The sequence below is a fragment of the Heterocephalus glaber genome, unplaced genomic scaffold (genome assembly GCF_053883595.1).
Source record: "Heterocephalus glaber isolate CG9 unplaced genomic scaffold, H.glaber_assembly_v1.0 deba00001497, whole genome shotgun sequence".
NCBI classification, from domain to species: domain Eukaryota; kingdom Metazoa; phylum Chordata; class Mammalia; order Rodentia; family Bathyergidae; genus Heterocephalus; species Heterocephalus glaber.
In genome coordinates, this window is record NW_028258320.1 from 41,789,914 (window position 1) to 41,813,105 (window position 23,192).

At 36.8% G+C, this 23,192-nt stretch overlaps 1 protein-coding gene across 9 annotated transcripts in view; it reads right to left on the reverse strand.

Moving 5' to 3' along the window:
• The window catches only part of Cpeb3 (cytoplasmic polyadenylation element binding protein 3), a 212,148-nt gene that overhangs the window by 78,921 nt on the left and 110,035 nt on the right, over nt 1-23,192 (reverse strand). For all 9 annotated transcript variants that reach the window (XM_021253046.2, XM_087185572.1, XM_013069855.3 and 6 more), the window contains 2 exons: nt 13,823-13,990; nt 11,462-11,551 (listed from right to left, as the gene is read on the reverse strand). In XM_021253046.2, coding sequence (XP_021108705.2) covers nt 11,462-11,551; nt 13,823-13,990 — 258 coding nt within the window. The remainder of the gene's footprint in view (nt 1-11,461; nt 11,552-13,822; nt 13,991-23,192) is intronic.

A 23,192-nucleotide genomic window follows, 5' to 3' on the forward strand; every position in this document is an offset into this window, starting at 1 on the left:
TCATGACTTCTGAAGACAATGTCAGAGCCGCCACATGGCTAATCTCCTGTCCAACATCTGCAGATGGTTGCTATCCTTGCCTTTCCCCCAGAGGCTTCTGGCACCAGTGGTAGTACTGTTGTGTTCACTGCCTGGATGTTACCAGCTCCTCTCCCTGGTTCTATATTCTCTGTTCCTCCATGAGAGGCAAGACTATAGCAGTATCAGGAGTAGCTACTTAGTACAGATCCAGGGGTGTAAGGCTTGGGGTGGGTATGGTAGCGCCAATGACAACTTTTGACATGGGCTATTATCCCAGGAGGCAAAGAGGGAGTTTATGCTCATCAAGTTTGTATGCCCTACTTATCTTCCCATCTGCCACATTCATAGCCCTATGCTCAAGGAAGCAGAACTAAGCCATTCTTTTATTAATCTCTCAAGGAATTCAGGGGTCAATCACAATCTTGTTACAGCTAGGTACTAAAAGATGAACTGACTAATTATATTTCCTCTGGAATCTAATAATATGAAAACAATTAGCATGGAGTCACAGTACTGGTAGAACATGGTAAAGGTGGACAATTAGTAGCACCCACTGTTCATATCCCTGCAGCCTACTGCCCCCTAACACAGCCTCCATGACACCTGGTTCTATCACACCTGTTTCTGGGCCCTCCTTATTACTCATAACCACACTCCTGATTTGAGGTAGCCTAAGAGAACCTCTGATCGCTGCAGTCAAAGAACTCAACTATAAAGCAATTCATCCAGGTACAGAAATGTGTAGTATCACTAGGAAGGCAGAATCCTAAGGCTAAGCTATGGCTAAAGGGCAGCTGAAATTTACAGCCACAGCTTAAACTACCCCTTTGGGATTACTCTACCTATATGAGTGGGACAAAAAGAATACAAGGACTCAGGAAAAAGACAAGGGCCACTATGGATTTTGAATAGCTGTGAAAATGTACCTTTGGTCATTTAAGTTGCTAATTATTACATAAATTCCAGCCTTATAAATAACAATAGAATTTATCAGATTATGTAGTTTAAATGTCTTCCTTTCCCATAAATGATACATACTAGCAAAACAATACAAATCACTTCCTTTATCAGGTAAAATAGTATATATTTTTGATCTGTCAGATTCAAAGCTAATAAAAGCTGTTGTATCCTTACCTTATAAGAAAATAGTTTCCTCAGTTTTAAAATAAAGATTGGTGGGGCCAGGGATTTAGCTCAGCACAAGGTCCCAAGTTCAGTCCATGGTACTAGGTGGGGGGTGGTTGGAGTATAATAAAATGAACTCATCATTTTCAAAGCTACAATTCATCTGAAAAATATCTGAAGACCACTGGGCCAAGTATGAGAGATACTTGATATAGACCAGTGAACTAAACATAAAAAACACCCAGCTCTCGTAAAACTCACATTCCAGTCTGGAAAACAGAATACATATAATTTTTTCAGGTCATGAAAAGCCATTTAAAGAAAAGCAAAATGAGGGTAAAAGGCAATAAAAAATGTGAGTAAAAGAAATAGGAAAAGAGGGTAGAGAGACTGCTACTTTGGATAAAGAAGTCAGGAAAGATTTTTCTATTAAGTTGACATTTGACCAGAGGTCTAAAAGAAGAAACACTCCATTTAGAAATCTGAAGGAAGAGAGTTTCAGACAAAAGGAAGTATCACAGGAGATTTAGCTCAGTGGTGCAGTGCCTGCCTTGCAAGCCCAAGGTCCTGGGTTCATTCCCTGGTACTGGAAGAAAAAAAAAAAAGGAAGTATCACTACTATGAGAGGACTTACTTGTCCTGTTAAAGGAACAGCAAAGAAGTTAGTGGCCAGAGTAGGTAAGAGAGAGAATGATAGGCAGTAATATTAGAAAACAAACACCCAAGATTCAACATGTAAGACCTAAGAGAAAAAGATTTAAAGACTACAAATACAAGATTCATACCAGTGTGGTCCCTGGCTTCTGCAGGGGTCCATTATATGCCAACCACAGAAGCAAAAAGGTATGCTCATAGCTGCAATATGTTGTTTATCTGACTTAGAACTAAGCAAAAAAACAAAAAACAAAAACCTTGCTGCAGATGTCCAAATTAGCATAAATTTCATTAAGAAATGGCTTTGGGAAGCCATGTGATATCAAATCTGGAGTCTCATCTCTTTTAACTTTAGTTAAGTAGCTTCTAATTTAGCCTAAAGAAAATAATCTGAATGAAAGGCTATATACAAGAATACATTAACAGAAGTAATTATTTCTAATAGCCTAAATTGCCAACAAGGAAATAAATTAGGGGTACAGCAAATAGGTTAGGCAGCCTCTGAAAATATGAAAATGATGTAGAAACTTGAAGGGAGAAGAGAAAGAAAGATAAATACAAAATTTTATCTCTGCTATTATTATACCCTCTCCCTCAAACACAAAGATATATACATCTGAAGACCAGATGGAAACCAAAAACAGTGGGTTCTTCAGAGGAGACAGCATTATTCCTATTGTTCATAAAACAACACTTGTTCAGTGAAACCCACATTGGTTAGTTCTGGTCCTTCTACCTAATTACATGAGGTGATCAAAATATACCGTGAGTTATTACAGTAAAAAACACATTGCCATTAATCCCCCTCAAAATACTCTTTTTCTAACACACTTATATCCCATTGATCTCACCATTTCCTGAAGCAGTTCTGGAAATCCTCTTCTGTGAGTATCTTTATGAAGTATGATTAAAAAAATACAGTGAATACTGCTGCCAAGGGCCATCCAATGGAAAACCAGGCTCCTAAAAACATTACAGTGTGTCTTCAACCACCTTATTCATCAGACTGGCACCATGAGACTTCTGGCTCATCCCGAAGTCAAAATAACCAGGAAAAGTAAACAATTTGAACTGATTCAGGACATCAAGGTAGCCACAACAGCACAAAAAGACACTCATGAAAGAAGACTTAAAAACTTCTTCACAAGGTGGCAAGAACTACAGGATAAATATATTTGAAAAAAGGGGGAGTATTTTGAGGGAGATTAAAGGCAATGTGTCTTTTACTATAATGAAATTCCTTTAACTTAAACATTCATTATATGTTTTGATTACACCTCATACAACATTAAGGCCTAGAACTAGGATAGCAATAGAAATTGCTGTAGATCAGGCATTTGACAAGTGGGTCACAATGATCTCTATTCCATGGTCTTCTCCGTAACTCAACAATATCCTCTGATGCTAACTACTCTTTTTTCTTTTTAAGCTTCTTTCTTTACCCTCCATAAACATGGACACATTTTCATTCTTTCCCTCACCTACCTCTCCACTGCTACATCCCTCTCTTCTTCTTCCTAATTACTCACAGCATTTACTTCTTATCTGTTTTTCATTTTCTTTTCCTTTTTCTATAATGTGTGCCTCCAACTCCAGTCTCTACTCCCAAACTCCCTGATCATAATTTCAACTGCCCATCAGAATCTCCTCTCAGATCAGATGTGAGTGTACACGAAACTCTACATCAAATCACTCACCAAACTGATTTTGCTTCTACTGGTTCTTCTACATTCAACAGTGCCATGAGCCTCCCACTGAGTGGAAGGAATTTTACCACAACTGTGCCATCAAGGCTACCACCATTATGACCTACTCCATCTCTAAGACCCAATGGTTCCTTTCTCTTCCCATTCTAGTACTATCTCACTGCTAGTATTATGAGTCTTTATAGTCCTCATAAGATTTTTTTCAATACTAAAGACTGAACCTAGGGCCTTGTGCATGCCAAAAGTGTTCTACCACTGCGCTACATTCTCAACCCTTTAAAAATCTTATTTTGAGACAGGGTCTTGCTAAGTTGCCCAGGCTGGCCTCAAAGTTGCAATATTCCTGCCTCAGCTTCTTGAGTAGCTTGGATTACAGGTATGCACCATAACTTCTTATGAGCATAATTACTGAAATCTAAATGGTTTCTCTGACCAACTCTGATGAAAAAAAAACAAAACTAAAACCAAACATAAAAACTCAACCTCTCCTGCTCAACAAAGTGGAGAGAAAAAAGCCTTCAGTGATGCCTAGACAATATGCAAAGTATTCTATGTGTAATTTCTTATTTAACCTCATAACAAACCACATGTAGACAGTATTATTATCCCCATTTTACAGTGAAGAACATATAGAAATTTAGGAAGATGGCAAGATGTAGAAGAGAAATTCAACTCCAGACCCTGTATTTAAAGACTGCCTTGAACATGTCTTCTCTGGGTTATCCTTACTACTAAATAATACTAGTGTAATGCAATTTGAAAACCTTGGGCTCTGAGGTCAAACTGTTTTGGCTCTAATCCCAGTCTTACCATGACCTTGGACAAATTACTCTGTTCTAAGCCTACTTTTGCCTTTCTTTATAAAATGGGAATAATAATGATTCCTAACTTGTGGAATTGGGACGATTAAATGAGATTAAGTACGTAAATAGTGACCCATTGCCTAGCTCACAGCAAGCCCTTGGTAAACATTGGCCAGACTAAATATTATAAAACTATGCTCCTATATTTTCTGCCTATTCTTTTCCTGTTGTTTTGTTTTGTTTTTTGCACTGGCCACTGAACTTGGGACCTTGCGCTTGCAAGGCAGGTGTGGTGCGACTGAACTAAATCTCCAACCCTTCCTACCTATTTTTAAAAGTCAAGGTTTCAAACACTTGCCATTGACCACAGATTGATACGTACTTTAATAAATACAGCGACATTCATAAAACTACAACACACAGGTGCTGTTTTAAGAACACCACATGAATATACTCATTTTGATTCTCAGTGTAACCTTATAAAGTAGGTATACTATTCCTATTTTGCAGGTTATGAAACTAAGGCACAGAAAGGTTAAACAACCTGTCTAAGGTCATATAACCAATAAGTAGAGAAGCCCATCAAGTCTAGCTCTGGAATCCATGCTCTTTACCACTACTTAATGTTTCACATTGATATTATTAAGTTTCCTCTGGAAACTGTAGCCTTCTCAAATCAAGAATACTGTCTTCGATGGGTGGAAGAGGGAGGGAGAGAAGGGAAAAGAGATGAAAAAAGGAATTAAGTTTTTTCTGAGACAGTCTCGATATGTAGTTCAGGCTGTCCTCAAACCCGTGGCAATTCTCCTGCCTCTGCCTCCCAAGTGCTGGGATTACAGGCATACACTACCACACCTGGCAGGAATTAAAATGTGTTATGCACATGTACCAACTTCCCACAAGGAATGTAAATATCATGTACTATGCACATTTACTAATGAACCAAAAAGAAAGTTGGATGTCTTCTCTAGACCCCCAAAGACCAAACACAGACCCTGCCACAGACTGATACACAACACATATTTGATGGACTGAAACTCTCATTGTGGCATGGCCGTTTGTACCAGAATCTAAGCCCTCTGTATTGCATTATTATCTGTTCTCTCACCTCATCCCTTTTAATCTATTTTCAAACTACTAGTACCCAAACTAATACAGACATAATAACATTGATAGAATTCTGTATGAATGTACAGCACAGAGTTTGGTTCATGCCCTAATCTTTGGGGGAACCTCAAAGACTCACAACTTCCCCTCTACTATTCCAGAATTATAAATCATATGATTGCAAGAAACTTTTCCTCAATATTTTGAATAGAGTTGGATTTCTTCTCATCTCCAAGAGCTAAATACAGAAAACATAAAGCAAGACTTTGTTTCAATTTTTATAGCTCTTTGAAATTGTTTTCAAATTGATATTTCTACTTGACCTGATTCCATTCTTTCTTTACCCCAAAGACAAACACTATTCAAATACCTTCTTGTCCACTCTCTCAGACAGACTAAAGGAATTTAGAGGAAAAACAAAAAAACAAAAAAATCCTACTTTTTCAAGGCCCTTTCTTTTATAACACTTTCTCCTACTTCATAACATTCCATCCATTGTTCCTTCATTTCTTCCAAGGCACTAAAGCCTTTTCAAACTTAATCTTGCCCAGTTCATAGTCCTCTGCTTAGAACTTCCCTACACTTTATAGCTAATCCCTCAATCTTCAGGTGTGCTTAAACACCATTTTCTCAGAGAAATCGTCTCCATACCCCTATGGAAACAGATGTCCCCTATTTAGAGTCTTTATTACAGTTAGTTTTTCCTTTAGGGATAATATGACTATCTGTAATCATGCCTATTTTTGTGACTGATATAATTGTTTATCTCCACCAAGAACAAAAGTTTGTATGGTCTGGGACCACATTCCATGCCTTCCATGTTCTCAGTGCCACTCTGGGGAACCAAACCATTTATTGCTTGTGATCTATAGACAGACTGATCCAGAGGATTCTAAATATTCCACAAATGCTTCAGTGGCCAATGTGTTGGAAAAGGCCCAGTCTGTATCACTTCCCACTCTTTGGTCCAAGTTGAAGGGATAGTGATGTACCTGGCCACTGTTTGCTATGTGGATTTTAAGAACTTCACAGTCCACTGAAAATAGTCATCGTTTCATAAACCCGACTTCACATCTGTACAGGTAAATCTGCTGAATGAATGGATGATTCTGTCTTTTCCATTAGACATATACTCTCTAGGATAAAGGCCAAAGGGCTCAATAGTGGGTGACTCTTTTTTTTCCCCCCTACTTACACATAAGCATAAAATGCTCAACCAAGCAAGCTGTACCTAATGGCTAACCTAAGAGACCTAGGGAAAAATACAGTTAGTAAGAGAGGACATTATCAGGAGGACATTAGTTTGAGGTAAACAACTCTGATGTGCTCAATATTAATTAATTAAACAATGTTCAAGTATTCTCAAGGTTACTTAAGTCCTGGAATAATACAAACTTTCATTAGATTCTTCCACAATAGGTCAACCTTCAGACATTGGGTGAGAACAAAACAAAATAGGAGCCAATAGTCTAATAATTATTTCTCCTCCCTGATCTTAATCACCTGAAAGGCAATCTGCTGTCAGAGGATACAACCAAAGAACCAGAATCAGGAAATCTTATTTTCTTCTTGACATACCTCTCATCGGTCCATCCCAACCTTTAACCTCAGCTACAAAAAGAGGACACCAGCACTAACATACTATGTTCTGCATTATCATGCTGTTAGGAGTGGTACCCAAAATCATGGAGGTTGTAGAGCTACTACACTCAGTACTGCTCAGACCAACTCTAACATTCCCTTTAACTCTCAGAAACAAATTTAAGTAGGATGTTGTAAATGTGACATATATACAGAGAAGGGAGACAGGAACAATGATCCAGAAACCATTATATATAAAGGACAACAGGGAGAGACAAAAATATTTAGCTTGGAAGTGAAACAGATGGTCCTTTAAGTACCAAGAAACAAATGTCACAACGATGACTTGTTTGTTCTGTTTTATAAAACTCCGCTGACCAATGGGTAAAGATTGCAGGGAAGCATTTGACAGTGTGATAGAAGAAAAAAAATTTAATAAGGAACTAGGCCTGCAAGTATATAGACTTCCTCTAAAATAAACTACCTCTCTTTGTCACTGAGTGTCTCAGAAGCTAAATAAGCAATTTGATGGGTTTAGATCAGGGACCAACAAACTTTTTCTGCAAAGGGATCTGTGGGCCACATACAATCCTTTTAAAAACATAAAAACCATCCTTAGCTCACAGGCCATACAAAAGCAGGTAGAGAAGAGTTCTGTCTAATAGAAATATGAATCACGTATGTAACAAAAATTTTTAGCACCTATATTTAAAAAGGTAAGAACAACAGGTAAGGTTAATTTTACTATATTTAATCAAATATACTTCAAATTATTTTAACATGTAAACAAAACCACTGAGACCTACATTTTTAAAAAAATGAAGTCTTTAAAATCTAATGTATATTTTACATATGTATCACATCACAATTCAAAATAGTCACCTTTCAAGTAACTCTTTAGCTGTATATGACTAATAATTATCATACTGGACCAAGCAGTTCCAAAGAAACTTGAACATTCTATTGAGAAACAAAACAGCCAATATTTAATTCTAAAAATTCAAATCAATGAGTAAAAATGGACTAGCCAGTAAACAATACTGGGATGACTGGCAAGCTACTTGGGAAAAAATACAGATGGATTTTTTTCTTGCGCTTTATTTCAATATAAATTGCAGACTCAAATAAGATATTAATGTGAAAAGCAAAATAATAAAAACAACAGAAAAAACATAAATAGTATTTTTTAAATTGTCATACAGTGGGAAAACCTTTTAAAGCATGTCAGGAAAACTCAGGAACTATAAAGAAAAAGACTGGTAAATTTACTTGATATAAAAAATGTAATGTTGGGCTGGGCAGGGTGGTATACATACTTGTGATTCTAGCTACTTGGGAGGCTGAAGCAGGAGGATCTCCATGTTTTGAGGCCAGTCTGGGCAATTTAGTGAGACCTTGTCTCAAAATAAAACAATTTTAAAAGAGCTGGGGATGTAGCTCAAACATAGAGTGTTTACAGTGTGAGGCCCTGGGTTCAAGTCCCATTACCACAAAACAGTCATAATAGCTATTTTTAAAATTTAAAAAATTAATGATGGTACTCAGTAAAAACAAACAGGATTGAAAGGTAAATGACAAATGGGGGAAATATTTCAAATATAAGTCAAAGTATTTTTAAAAATTCTTTTTTTTTTTTGGTACCAGGGATCGAACTCAAGTTCTTGCGCTTGCGAGGTAAGCAGCAGAACCACTGAGCTAAATCCCAGGCCCTAAAAATTCTTAATATAAAAAGCCTTTACAGAGCTGGGCATAGTGGTGCATGCCTATTAATCCCACACTCGGGAGGCTGAAGCAGGAGGATTGTTGTGAGTTCGAGGCCAGCTTGGGCTACACAGTGAGTTCAAGGCCAGCCTGAAATACACGGTGAAACCCTGTCTCAAAAAACAAAAAAAAACAAACAAAAAAAACAACTCCCCCAAAAAAGCCTTTACAAAAAGATAAACACTCAAAAATAAATGGGACAAAGTATAAATTTAACATGATAAGAAAATAAAGAGATTAAGGAAATGGCCAATAAAGAGAAAAAGAAATGCCAAAAAAAGCTATTTTAATCATCAGGTTGGCAAAGAATAAAAAGAGAGACATTTCCCTAGACCTGCAACAACATTGGGTTTTGCAAACTAAGTACTATGGGTAGGAACATAAAACATGTATGAGCCTCTTAGGGGCAGCTTGGCAATCTATATAAACAGGGCTAGGGATTTAGCTCAATGCCCCCTGCCTTGCAAGCACAAGGTCCTGAGTTGGATCCCCAGTACCAAAAAAAAATTTTTTTAAAGCTATATAAACATTTAATCTCACTTGTAGAAATTCACTGTAAGTAGTAGTCACAAAAAAGCTACAAGTATAACTCAGTGGTAGAGTGCTTGCGTCATGTTTATCAGACCCTAAGTTTGCAAATAAATGAATGAGATGAGATGAAGACACAAGGATAATCACTGATGCGTGATGCATGACAGAAAACAAGGGTAAACTACTTAAATACCATCAATAGGCTTGATTAAATAAAATATGGTCATTAAGGAGAGCATAGGTTTATTACAGACAGATGTTAACATTCCTAGGGAGTAAGATGCAGGTTATAAAACAGCATGTATAATATGATCTATTTATGCAAAATTTTTAATTTCATATAAATATATACATTTATAAAGAGATATTGGAAAAATATTTAGCAAAATGAACACAGTGATTATCTCTAATAGAGGCATATTTGGGATAATTTGCTTTGGACATGACTATATAGAAGTTTATCTTCCTTTTCATTTCTTACAATGATCATACGACATTTTCTACGTCAGAACCATTTTTATAATCTCAGCATTTTTTAAACTATCACTCTTAGAAATATCTTTTATATATATCATTTACAGAATGTATTATACGCATTAATGTGATAAATACATTCACTCACTGAAAAAATAAAAACCTTTCCTGATGCATCAAACTAGCATTAGAAAAATAATTTATAGCCAGGTGTGGTGGTGCTTGCCTGAAGTCCCAACACTCGGGAGGCTGAGGCAAAAGGATCATTGTAAGTTTGAGGGCAGCCTGGGCTACACAGTGAGTTCAAGCCAGCCTAGACTATATGGTGAGACCCTCTCTCAAAAAAACACATTTTTTTATATATGTCTTTATTCTTTTACTGAAATAGCATGATGATTTCTATCTTTTCTGACTAACATCAACTTAATTTCTTAATGTAAAAATTTTCTGGAGAGAATTAACAAAGAATGCTAAAAGCAAACAGCACTCTTTTTAGTGACTTGTGGTAAGGGCTATACAGCATGTGGAGAGAACTACAAGTGACAAAGAAACTTATAAACCAGAACTGTCTTCCCCAAGTTAAGCTCTGATTTGGCTCCTATACAAGGAATAGGAAGAAGCATTTTGACTCTATTTTCTTTTTTTTCTTTTTGGTACTGGGGATCGAACTCAGGACCTTGAGCTTACAAAGCAGGCAGCAGAACCACTGAGCTAAATCCTCGGCCCTTGGCTCTATTTTCTAGTAATGAAGGTTACACAATAACATCAAAAAAGCCTTTTTTCAGAGATAGAAAGTACCTCTGGGGCTGGGGATTTAGCTCAGTGGCGCCACACCTGCCTAGCAAGCACCAGGTCTTGACTCCCAGTACCAAAAAACCAAAACAAAACAAAAACAAAAGGACCTTTGGAATATATCTGCAGCACATAACACAAGAAAATTATGTTTCTTTTTTTTTTCTGATCGAACTCAGGACCTTGTGCTTGTGAGGCACGTGCAGCACCACTGAGGTAAGTCCTCAGCCCTAAGAAAAGATTTTTTTTCAATCCAAAGCACACTTGTATATAAATCTAGGGACATATCCACAGTGAGTATCACTAGAAAAGTTCTCTAGGTTCCGCAGAAATGACAAACTATGAATAGACAAAGCAACATATTTTCATCACCTCATAAATTATCAAAACAGACTTTAAAAATAAGGGAGAGAAAATCATGTGAAGAATCTTTTGCTAGTTTGCCTTCTGCCTCCTAAACAGGCTAAGTTACTTAAGATACAGAGGTGGATAAAGGTAATTTCATGCAATGCCATTCTTCTTCAGCCAATAGGTTTTCCAAGTCTGGAATTTATAAGATTTATAAAACCACAAGGTTATGAGATACAAATAAAATTTGACTTTTAATAATCTTTTCCTTTATCATTGCTGACATCCCTCAATAGTCTAGATCTTTTCTCTCAAAGTAATAAAACCTTAGCACAAAGCTCACCCACAACAGACTTACAGGATTTCATTGTTAATAAAATACGAAAAAGCCTCAGGTTGAAACATAATACAGAAAAGGATGGTCAATGTTAAAATATTTTCTTAATCGGGGGGGAAAACAGTTAACTGCTATTTCAATAGTTAAAAGGCTGCCTTACATTGAACTATTCTGACTCCCTCTCCAACAGGCAGGCAGTAGAGACATTTTAAGTGTATTACCTTTAGGAGGAAAATATGACTTGCTTTCTGCTTTATGAGGCCAGTCTACCACAAGAGGTCCAAATCTGCGAAAGCTAGCAGTGATCTCGTCTACAAAACAAAGAAGAAAGGTTAGCAAAAGAGGAAAAAGACTTAATCAGAATAGCGCAAAACACATCTTTTTATTTAAAAAAAATACTTTGTGGGCTGGGAGTGGAGATCAGTGAGTGGTAGAGTATTTGCCTAACTTGCACAAGGCCCTGCTGGTTCAATCCCCAGCACTGCAAAAATAAACAAAAACTAAAAAACAAAACAAAACAAAAAAACTTTGAGGGGTACTTTCTAAAGTACTAAAAGTCAAACCTAAACACTATGGCTTGGATATGTATGTATTCTGTTAGTCACTCTTTTTTTTTGGTACTGGGGATCGAACTTGGGTCCTTGCGCTTGCAGGGCAGGCGGCAAAACCACTGAGCTAAATCCCTGGCCCTGTTATTCACTTTTAACCACACAAAATTTGTTTCTAACTATTATTCATTTCTTTTCACTGTCAATAACCTTGACAAAGAATTTGGAAAAAAAAATTCTAGTATTAGCTAAGATGACCTCTATGTTAAATAAAAAGGAAATTCTAAAAATAGGAATGTTCTGTTTTCAGAAAAGGGCAAAAGTACAGAAAATATTTTCACTTGTATGGAATCTAAGTTTTTTTAGAAGTAGACTGATTCACTTGATGAGAAGCAGGGGTAAAATGAGTAGGTAATTCTATTTGGTGGTGAGAAAAAAATGTTAAAAGGCAGTATCTTTCTCTCATAGACACTATACACTTTATAAAAAATATATATAAAAAGTTGTAGCCCAATAAATGTGTCTGACTTTTCACTCAAATCAGAAGGCTATTGTTTAAAATATCACTCTCTCAACCACAATCAAGAATTTGTCTCTCAAAAACTGTCACTTCTGTTTACCTCCACCAAAACCTGGTTTTCCCCTAGCTATTAATTTAAAGTTGCCTTTCTTGCAGCTGCAATATTTTGAATAACACACAGAATTTGTGTTGATTTTTGAATGTTTGTTTATATCTAGGGGTAATGGAAAATGTAAATCCCGTGTACACTCCACCTGTATCATATTATTTCATTTCCCCAAAGTCCTTTAATTCTAACTGAACACCAGCAGTATTTTTAGTAACTCTTTCTTCACCATACTTGGAATATGATTTACCAAGCTAAACTGTCTTTAGACATAATTATTGTGAATGTCTGCTTTATTTTATCATGGTGGTTCACATGGCTCTGATGTTCACTTTGTATTTTTGGAATTGCTTTACTTAGAATTAAAACAGACCAACATTAAATGTGTGTATTTTTTAAAGAAAAAAAAAAGAATTTGTCTTAAAGAAAATCTGATCTGCCGGATGTGGTGGTGCATGCCTGTAATCCCAGCACTAGAGAGGCTGAGGCAGGAGGACTGTGAGTTCAAGATCAGCCTGGGCTACATAGTGAGTTGAAGATCAACCTGAATTACATGGATAGACCCTGTCTCAAAAAACAAAAATAAATAAATAAATAAATGATTTTTCTTCTCTCATAATGAGAAATTAACCAAGTGTCATAGCTAGAATAATGTGCCAAAACAAATCTGTTTAAATATTTTTATAGCAGATCTAAAGCCTGCTGAAATAGTTATTTCTTCCTTTAAATTAGCTTTGACATAATTTTATTTCATCCACATATTCAACAAATATTTATTGACTATCTACTATGTGTTAAAAGGAATTATTTTCCTTGATTTTAGGCATAAGAGAAAATCCACTTTTATTTTGGACTAGCAGTATCTCAAAAATATCTAATTAATAAATCTAATTCATCTTCATTCTTTTAAAGATAAGAGGGAGATATGCTTTTCATTAATAGATGTTTAAAGTAAAATATGATGGTGTGATAGGCATGAGAGAAAGCTCTAAACAAGACTGGCTGGTATCTAACTACATCATTAGCTACATAATTCAGGACAAATTATTTCTCTCTGATCCTCCGTTTCCTCATCTGAAAAATGATATACCTAAGACAGCTATGAGTATTAAATGAGACCATATGAAATGTGTAGCACAATAATGGACTTAAGAATAAAAGTTACATATGTATTAGCTCTCATTACACTACCCCTAAGTTAACAAGCAGCAAAGGAGAAACTGTTGAGACTCCTGCATTGCCACATATGAACTATAAATCTGATTTGCATAATCTATTATTTCCTTTTACCAAATATTCTCACCTCCTACATATAAAATATAAATATCCTACAGCTGACTTGGAAAGTTAAGGTCAGATGACACAAAGCACAAACCCAGACTCTGTTGAGTCAGCAGTGAATGCATACCTTCATCGATGTCAGGAGGGAGACCTCCAACAAACACCTTTCTAGAGTAGCGTTCAACTCGTTCCCCATTTTGACAGCGAGTGGGAGAACTCAAGCCAGATGACAAGGCCTGATCACCATGGCTGTCATCCAAGAAGGCGTCTTCAAAGGGAAAGAGAGAAGATCGACCTGAAACAAATGGAGGAGTTTCTATAATTAAAATGACTCTCCTGGACAAAATGTCTTTTATTAGAAGCCCAAAGTGCAGAGTGAAATATACCCAAAAAATGTGTCATGAGTCGTGGCTTTTCCAATAGGATACATTAGGGAAGATTACCAGGTCTAGACAAGTTTATACCATCTTTTTTCGGTAAGGATATATATAGCCCTGGGATGATAACTAAGGAAGAAGCATTAAAATTGCAGCTGTTTTCCTTGCTAAAAAATCATTACATTTTACCCATACAGTCCCTATCACAGCTGCTAAGAGTATATTCAGCAGTTATTTTTCCTTACTTCGGTCATTTCTTAAAATAATCAGAAAAAATAATATCTATTCACAGATTTTTTTCATCTGCTCTTGATGGTAACCTCATGGGCTCAGTTCTAAAGATTGGCCTTGATAGCAAAGGGAATATTAAACTGATGACAAAAGCTAATAACTTTGAATGCAGGACTAAAATCAAGTTTTCCCTGTCATCCCAACTTACATCAATTTAAAAATGAACGTGTTCTATAAGGCAGGACAAGTAAGTGAAAACATAAAAATTAAGATGTGGGAGGTACAGATGTAGATGTGGTCATCATATTTTAACACTACTAATCTCAGCTGTGTTATACATAACTAAAAATATATGAAAAGAGTACAGAATTATTTTCATTAACACCCATTCTATATGACTATAAGAAAGATACCAGCAGTTAGTCCATAGATAATGTAATGCCACTTGGCATTGCAAAATAAAATATAAGTTTAAAAACAATTATATTTCTTGTTTGAGTCTGTGAGTTCCTGGTAAAACTTTCCACTAAGTTCTACTCTAAAAACAAAATGTCTTGAGCACTCTAACTTTTGAAGAAAAAAAAGAAAAATTCCCTTTTAAAATATATTCACAAAAGGAGGAAGGGACAAGAAAAAAAGTGAAAATATAAGAAAAACATCGAAACAAAGCTTTTTTTACATAGGGAGGGAAGGGGGCTTGAGTGAGGGAATGGGATAAAATAAAATTTATTATAAAATAAAAAATATATTCACATACTGTATTCTTCAACAAGAGAAGTGTCTTTCCTGTTTACTCTATCTTGTCCGTATTTCCCTGAAACCTAGGTTTTGTACAACCACCAACTCTATACCAGAATATAAATAGTTTAGAATAGTACTGAACATTTTTTTTAACAAAAAAGTTACTGAGATAACTTTGTCTAGTTTATGAACAACCCAGGTGGTGTAAGGAAGGCACTGTTTCGATGTTAGGAGTTCAGAAATAAAAGGGCCAAAGGTATGCATGCTGGGGTGTGGGTGGGAGGACCAAAGAACTTTTTGTCCAGCTTTTCTCAGCAAAGCTACAAAGAAACAAAACAGAATTTGTCACCTCATGCCACCTATCTTTTTTAGCCTGGCAGGAATAAACAATAATAAATTCTCATCCTTTGATGTTTGTTTTGATTGTTGGAGATAAAAGAATAGATCTGCACCAACTATAGACAAAATGAGCTTCCCAAAGTTATCCAGAGACCATTCTCCAACAGAAGACAGGATATCTTTTCATGCAGTCCTCACTTACTGAATCTCCCACGTACTCAGCGTTAAGCGTTAAGCGCATATCCAAATCAGCCTTTCTCACAGAATGGTCCTATTCCTACCTCTTCAACATTAGTAACATGAGATGCTCAGATAACACGAACTGGTAGAAAGGAAGAGGAAACCAAATGAATTGGGGGAAATATTGCATATTTTATACCCTTCCTAGAGATTTCAATTCACATGAGGGGGAAAAAAAAGACTCTGCTGCAGTAAAGAAATATTAACTTACTTCAGTATTACACAGATCTAAGATAAAGGAAGTCTTTAATACAGAAAACTCAGTAGAAAACAATATTTCAAGAGCAACAAACAAACAAGAAACTCCCTGCGGAAGAATCAGAGTCTGGTGAGGGAGATAGGCAAATACAGATAATCATAAAAACATAGATAAGTACTAAGGGAAGTGGAGTGACGTAAGAGTTCAATTTGCTGCTCTCTTTGGGAAGAGCTGTGGAGTGACTTCACAGGAGGGCAATTTTGAGCAGAACCTTGGGAGAGTGGGAGTTTCTAAGGTAAAAGAGAAGAATCCACAGAGAAAATACCTTCAAAATGCTCTTGATCTTTGCCTCCAAACCTACTCCTCTCTAGAATTTCTTAAAGATCTCGATTAAAATGACTATTATCTGTACCTATACCTGGATCCATACCTGATCCAGAAATCTAAGAGTCATCCTTGACATCTCTCTCACATGGTACATGCCAAATCTATTTCTTGCTAAGTTCTGCCAATTCAAGCTCCAAATAAATATTCCCTTAAATTTTCTCCATCCCCAGTCCTAACACCCTGGTCCAGGCCACCACCATCTCTCCCCTGGACTCAGCCTAGTGAACACATGCTATATAGCCTCTTTGGTCCACTGTGTACTCCTCAATGTTTTCTCCACAAAACACCCAAAGTTGCCATTTTCAAACATTAATATGAACATGTAATTTTATAGGCATCTAAGTTAGATTAAAATTAATATACAGTCAGAAAGGGACTGGGATGTCAAGGAAGTCAGGGTAGAAGATGAGAACACATCAAAACTGGCTGAAGAAAGCAAGACCTCAAGATTAAAGTCACAATGGCCAGATTTACATACTTCTCTAAGGAATGAATGGAAGCTTGAGATTATACTATAGTTGGTACCACCTTTTTGGAATATCCAATAGAAATAGACCATTATCTCACTAGGGATGGACTATCCTCTCCCACCCACTAAGACTAAGACTGAGACTGACTAAAACTACTAAGACTAAGACTAAAGACAAGACTAAGAATATAGATTATCAACAAGATTAATGATGTCATCCATATTCCCCTGCTACAAGATCAATATTAGCTAAGCAGCTATACTTGTAATCTTATTGATTATAGTTTGACTCATGTTGTACTCACCTCATGACTTTGCCCTATAAAACATTCTTGGAGAGATGACCTCTGTGGCAAACCACTCAGGATCCCTCTCATCTCTCTGAAGCTATTCTTATTTCCCAATAAACCTTTTGGACTCTTAACCTCTTCTGTCCTTTGGAATTCATTCTGTGACTTCAGGGGACATAAACTTAGCACATATGACATCTAGCAAGTTGGGAGTTTTATCAAATCACACTCCACACTCAACATCTCCAAAACTCTTCAATGATTTCCCACTGCTTTTCAGATATAGTATAAAAATATCACTGCGAACTGCTGGATCCTCTGCTCACCTCTTCTAAATCAGCTGCTGTTTCTCCCTCTTGCTAACTACTTTTAAACACATGTAAGACTGCATAACTCTGTAATCATAAAACTCCCCTAGCCCCACCTGTGATTGAATGTGAGTAAATAGATAAAGATGCTTCTTAGTTGGGACACTAGATAAGATCCCTATCAGTCATAATTATCCAACCCTTTGTTCGGACACCACTATCTATAGACCAATCTACAAAGCATCTCCTGACTAACAGTACATGTCAGGCTAATTAACATACAAATGTAAGACCACTAAACCTTTGTTCCTTCTTCTGTAAATTTCACCTGCCTGTTAACTCCCCTGCAAGCCCCCATAACAAGAGCCTCCTCGGACTACGCCTCTCTAAGCTACTTTGCTTTGGGAGTGCCATCTGGCCAGACTAAGGTCTGTTTCACCTTCCAACTTGTCCGGTGTGTTCCTTCCCGGGTGTTCTTCGCTGCAGTCAGCTCCTTGGAGCATTTGGTAAGGCCTTTGGTCTTACATTCTGGAGGCACCGCTGGGATCCCTGGGTGTGCTTCACTATAGTCAGCTCCTCAGAGCTTTTGGTAAAGACAGCGGTCTTACACACAGACTTTTGTATTTCCTCATTATTCCTTCTTGCCATGGGTGCTAAGGACAAGTGTTCCCACTCACCTCTAAATAAGCATTCCTTTCTCAAACTCTCCAATTTCCAAGTTAATTTCTACTAATTCTTTAGGTCTCAGTTGAAAAGTCATTTCCTCAGGTGCAACTTTCCCTTAGCTTTTAGGTTAAGTTAGACCCTTCTATCCAAGAATAGCAGCACCTTGTACTACAACTTCTTTACACTTTCCCCAATTACTATTAGACAATTGCATGGGTTTTTATTGAGCATTTATTTTCCCAACCCCATTATATTGTAAGGTCCATTATGATAAAGACTAATTTGATCTTGGTTACCATCATGTCTTCCTGCCCTAATTAAAGCACATTAAAGGCACTCAAAAGATGTTAAATGTGAGGCAATATGGCAACATCCAAGGAAGGAAAATGGTGTGTGCAAAGACACGCTGCTGCAAACATACCCTGAAACACAATATATGGCTTTGAGAACACAAAATATGTGACCACACCCTAGAAAACTGAACTCTTTCTCCTTTTTTACTTGCACAAACATCATATTCTAAATTCTATCTTACAAAACCAATAGGAAATTTTTCCCTTTTAGAATTCAATATTTCACTGCCTCACAAGCGCAAGGTCCCAAATTCGATCTCCGGTACCAAAAATAAATAAATAAATAAATAGAATTCAATATTTCATTCTAATACTGGCTTTTCTTGAACTATATTCACTCCCTGGAGGCTACAGTACTCCCATCAAATCCATCTCTGTCCTACCAGAATGACTTTGCTAAGATTTCTCTGATCATGTTATACCCAAATTCTACTATAGCTTTTATCACTTCCACCAGTGATTTGAACCTAGCAATTGGAGGTAGATGGGTTGAGATTCTGAAGAAATCTTCAACCATCCAGATGAGGGATGAGGACCTCTTGAACCAGAGCAAGTGAAAGAGAAAAGCCGATGTTCAAGACATTCTCAAACAAAGAAAACTTTCTTTCTCATGGCTAACATAACCAGGCTTTACCCAGAGTATTTTGGCAAAGAAAATAAAAGCAAGAGTTGTAAAACTGTGGACAGTTTTCAAAATCACTTATGGGTAGTTAAGGCAACCCCAAGATTTTAAAATCAATTTTCTTTCTTTCTTTCCTTCCTTCCTTCCGTCCGTCCTTCCTTTCTTTCTTTCTTTCTCGAGACATGGTCTTGCCACATAGTTCAGGCCAACCTTGAACTATTTAGCCTATGCTGGCCTTGAACTCACACCAATTCTCCTGCCTCAGAATCCCAAGTGCTGGGATTACATACAGGCTTGTGCTACCATCCTGGTTCTATTTTAATATTTAGATAGAGGACTACCAACCTTAGCAACAAGTTATCCTTGGAAATGAAACTGCTAATAATTAACATATAAATGATGTTTTGCTAATTCTAAGTAGAAACTAAGAATATAGGTATCAAAACCCAAACCCCTCAAATCTACTAATCTAAATCTGTAGAGGTCTGGTTGAAAATCCGCACTTTTCACAAACATCTCCAATGATTCTCATGTTCAAGTTTAAGAACCACTAAAATGGATACCATCTGTCTGCAGTAAGCAGCTACTGATAAAGTGTATGAAGCCTTGCAAAACATCCAAGTTCAATAACGTTGGGGAATATAAAATCTAAAATTTAATCAACCTTAATGTAACATGACTGAAGTGCTAGCAGAATAAAATTTCTGCAGGAAGCATTTTAAAAAACAGAATTGTGTGGCTGGGCATAGTGCCTCAAACCATAATCCCAGCACTTGGGAGGCTGAGGCAGAAAGATCACCATGAGTTCAATGCCAGCCTAGGCTACACAGTGAGACCTTGTCTCAAAAATAAAAATAAATAAATAAATACAAACAAAAAATAGAACTGGGGGCTAGGGGTATATTTCACTGGTACAGCTCTTGTCTACCAAGACCCCAGGTTCAATCCAAAAACTGAGAGGGAGGGAGGGAGAGAGAGAGGGAGGGGGAAGTGGGGGAGAGAGACAGACAAGACAGACAAGACAGACAGACAGACAGGCAGGCAGGCAGGCACACTGAGACTGCAGATTAAGATTAAGCACCTGTAACGCAGATCAAGAAGAGACAGAATTTTATGCCAATGGGTAGAATGACTCTTCTTTGGAATAAAATGGCCCCTCTGCAAGATAATACTATAATCTCCCGAGGGACCATTCTGTTAATGAATCTGGCTTTTCGCTCTTGTAAAAGGCTGACTCTTGAGCTAGCAGACAAATGACCAGCCACTGATATTTTATTTCTGTATACATTCATCTTCATGATAAATTAACACACTGGTATTCTAAGTTGTCAAGCGAACACCTGAGAGGCTGATATTTCTACATTTATTTGGTTTGGTATAAGTCTGTCCTGAAGACAAATCATCCCTGGGAAGACTGCTAAAGTTTTGTTTGGCTCCTAGATATGTGTTATTAGTAACTGAAACCTTCTAAATTGTGTCCCATGAGAAATCCTGGTTCACCAAATAGCACCTATCTGACATATTTCTTTTAGGAGAAACACTTTCCAAGACCAAAATGTTTTAAATAAATTACATTACTCACCAAAAAAATTATACTTTTATGTGCAGCATATATAAATCTGCCTTAAACCTCAAGATACTTCTAAAGAAAATATTTATATTCAATATTTCAACAGAAGGAGGAGAAAGGTTTCTTAACTGCTATAACTAGGCCATTTGGTTTCCACCAATGGTCTGGTTCTCTGGTATCTATTTTCAATTGCTACCTAGAATGTAATTTTTGAACCAGTTAATTGTAATAATCACTGAATGACTAAAAGAGCCTTGAAAGCAAAGTGCCAAATAGAGACCTGAAAAGCACTACGTAAGCAAAGAAGGCTTGTCCAACATAATTCCCCTCCACGAGGCTCCCTTTCCTGCAGCAATATGATGGGCAGACAAAGGCCCACTGGCCATGCTGTGCTGCCAAATATGCTCAGCCCTCCCCTCTGAGTGCCCAGGAAAGGCCCTCAATGACTCCCATAGCTCTTGTGCACTTCTGGCCCAATACTTCCATTCCAAGCCTGACTCTATCATCTTTTTTTTTTCTTATGTCCCTCTTTGTGCCTAGTAATCTAAATTCTAATTTTACCTTGTTATATTAATCTAAATTCTACCTTATGTTATATATGTTTTTATTTTAGTGGTACATTTTAGGTACACACTATAATGACATTCATCACCAGAAATTTGCACCTTTACATAATCTCTCTTGGTTCTTATTTTTTTCCCCTTCCCCTGCCTTCTCTTCAACCCCTCCACCCCTATTTACAAAGAGTTTATTTCCATTTTTTCATTTTCTCATATTAATCCCATTCCCTTCTTTCCTTTCCCCTACCCCCCACTTCTCTTTCCCTTTGCCCCTTTTCTTCCTATTTCACATTATCTATTATACCTTTTAGTCTTTATTTACACTTTCAGTTTCTCACACCAGAGAAATCATTCAGTATTTACACGTGTGTCCTATTTATTGCCTCAATGTGCATCCATTTAGCTATAAATGCCTCTAATTTTTCATTTTTTATGGCTGAGTAGGACTCCATTTTATATATTTTTTAAAAACCACACTTTCTTTATCCAGTCTCCAGTTGATGGGCAATTGGGTTGTTTCCGAGTTTTAGCTATTACAAACTGTGCCGCTATGAACACGGGTGCACATATATCGCTGACCCTATCGTCTTAATCCTGCAAGTAATTCAAAAATCAGTCCTCTTGGAGGTTTAGGAAAAATATATTATGAGATGTGACTCCCTTAAAAAACTTCCATGGGGCTCAGTGGTTCCAGTAGCTGCCTCGAAAGCTCAAGGTCCCGAGTTCGATCCCCGATACCAAAAAAAAAACAAACAAAAAAACTTCCATGGACGTCAAAGTATTTCCAGCCCTAAGCTCCAGTCTATGACTTTGGACAAGACAGTTCTCACATAACATAAGAGCTGAGCTAGATGAATCCCTTTTATTACACAGAAATCTTGCAAAATAAAAGACCTTACTTCATATTAAAATGTGGTATATCTTAGGCATCACAAACATATTTAATTTACAAGTGAACTCTTTATACTCTCTCCCAGTCCCATTTCAATATGTGGCATCACAATTTATCCAATTGCTCAAGCCAGAACCTGAAGATCATTTTTGAGTTTTCCTTATTTTCTATATTTCATTCATCAATATGCCATCTGTTAAATTCTACTATTGATCTTATTCTCCAGAATGTATCTTTAATTTGTTTACTTTCCAATACTACTGCCATCACTCTATCCTAACTACCATCCTCTCTCTCACACACACTCTCTCGTTTTTTTGTTTTTTGCTTTTTTTTACTACCATCATCTCCTAACTGGGCAAGGCAATTCTCTTCCCAATAGTAGTCTACTCCAAATAGTAGTCAGAGTACTGTTTTTAAAAACATAAATCCAATCACTTGACCCTGCTTTAAAGCTTCAAAGATTTCCTCCTATAGTTGGACCAAGTTCAAAATCCTTACTATGAGCTAATATCCAGAAAGATCAGATTCCCTTTCCTTCTCCAAACTCATCTGAAGACAACCTCTTCCCTCATCCACCAAGCCTCAGCCATTCTCAAGTAAGTCTTTTATTGCCTCAAATTTTTTAAAAACAATAACAGCTTTATTGAAATATAATTCACATGTCATACAATCTGCCCATTTAACCCATCTGCAGTCACTCTCCATCTTCCCCCAACCTCTCACCCCTAGGCAAACACTAATCTCCTTTTCTGTCTCAATAAATGTTCCTATTCTGGACATTTTATATAAAAGCAATTATACAAGATGTGGCCTTTTATAACTAGTTTCCTTCACTTTTCACGATGTGTTCAAGGCTTATCTGTGTTGCAGCATGTATCACTATTCTGCCTCAAGCCTCTTCACCTGCAGTTCCTTCCACCTCCTCTTTTAAAATAGCTGTCTTATGATATCTGGAATTTCCTTTAAAACATTCCAGGGACAAAAAGGGGAGCAAATATTTGATCCAAGATTGGCAAAAGTGCTGATAGTCACTGGAGCTAAGGGATGAGTATATCAGGATGCTTTATTATTTTGTATTTGTAAATGTCTGGAATTTTCCATAATACAAAAAAAGAAATTTAAGACAGTTGTCGCTCCATTCATTAAGTTTCAGCTTAAATATAACCTTCAAAGATGATCTCCCCACCACAGAGGGAATTCTTCATTCTTTCCTGCCTATCACTTATCACAACCTTTAAGAAAATATTTGT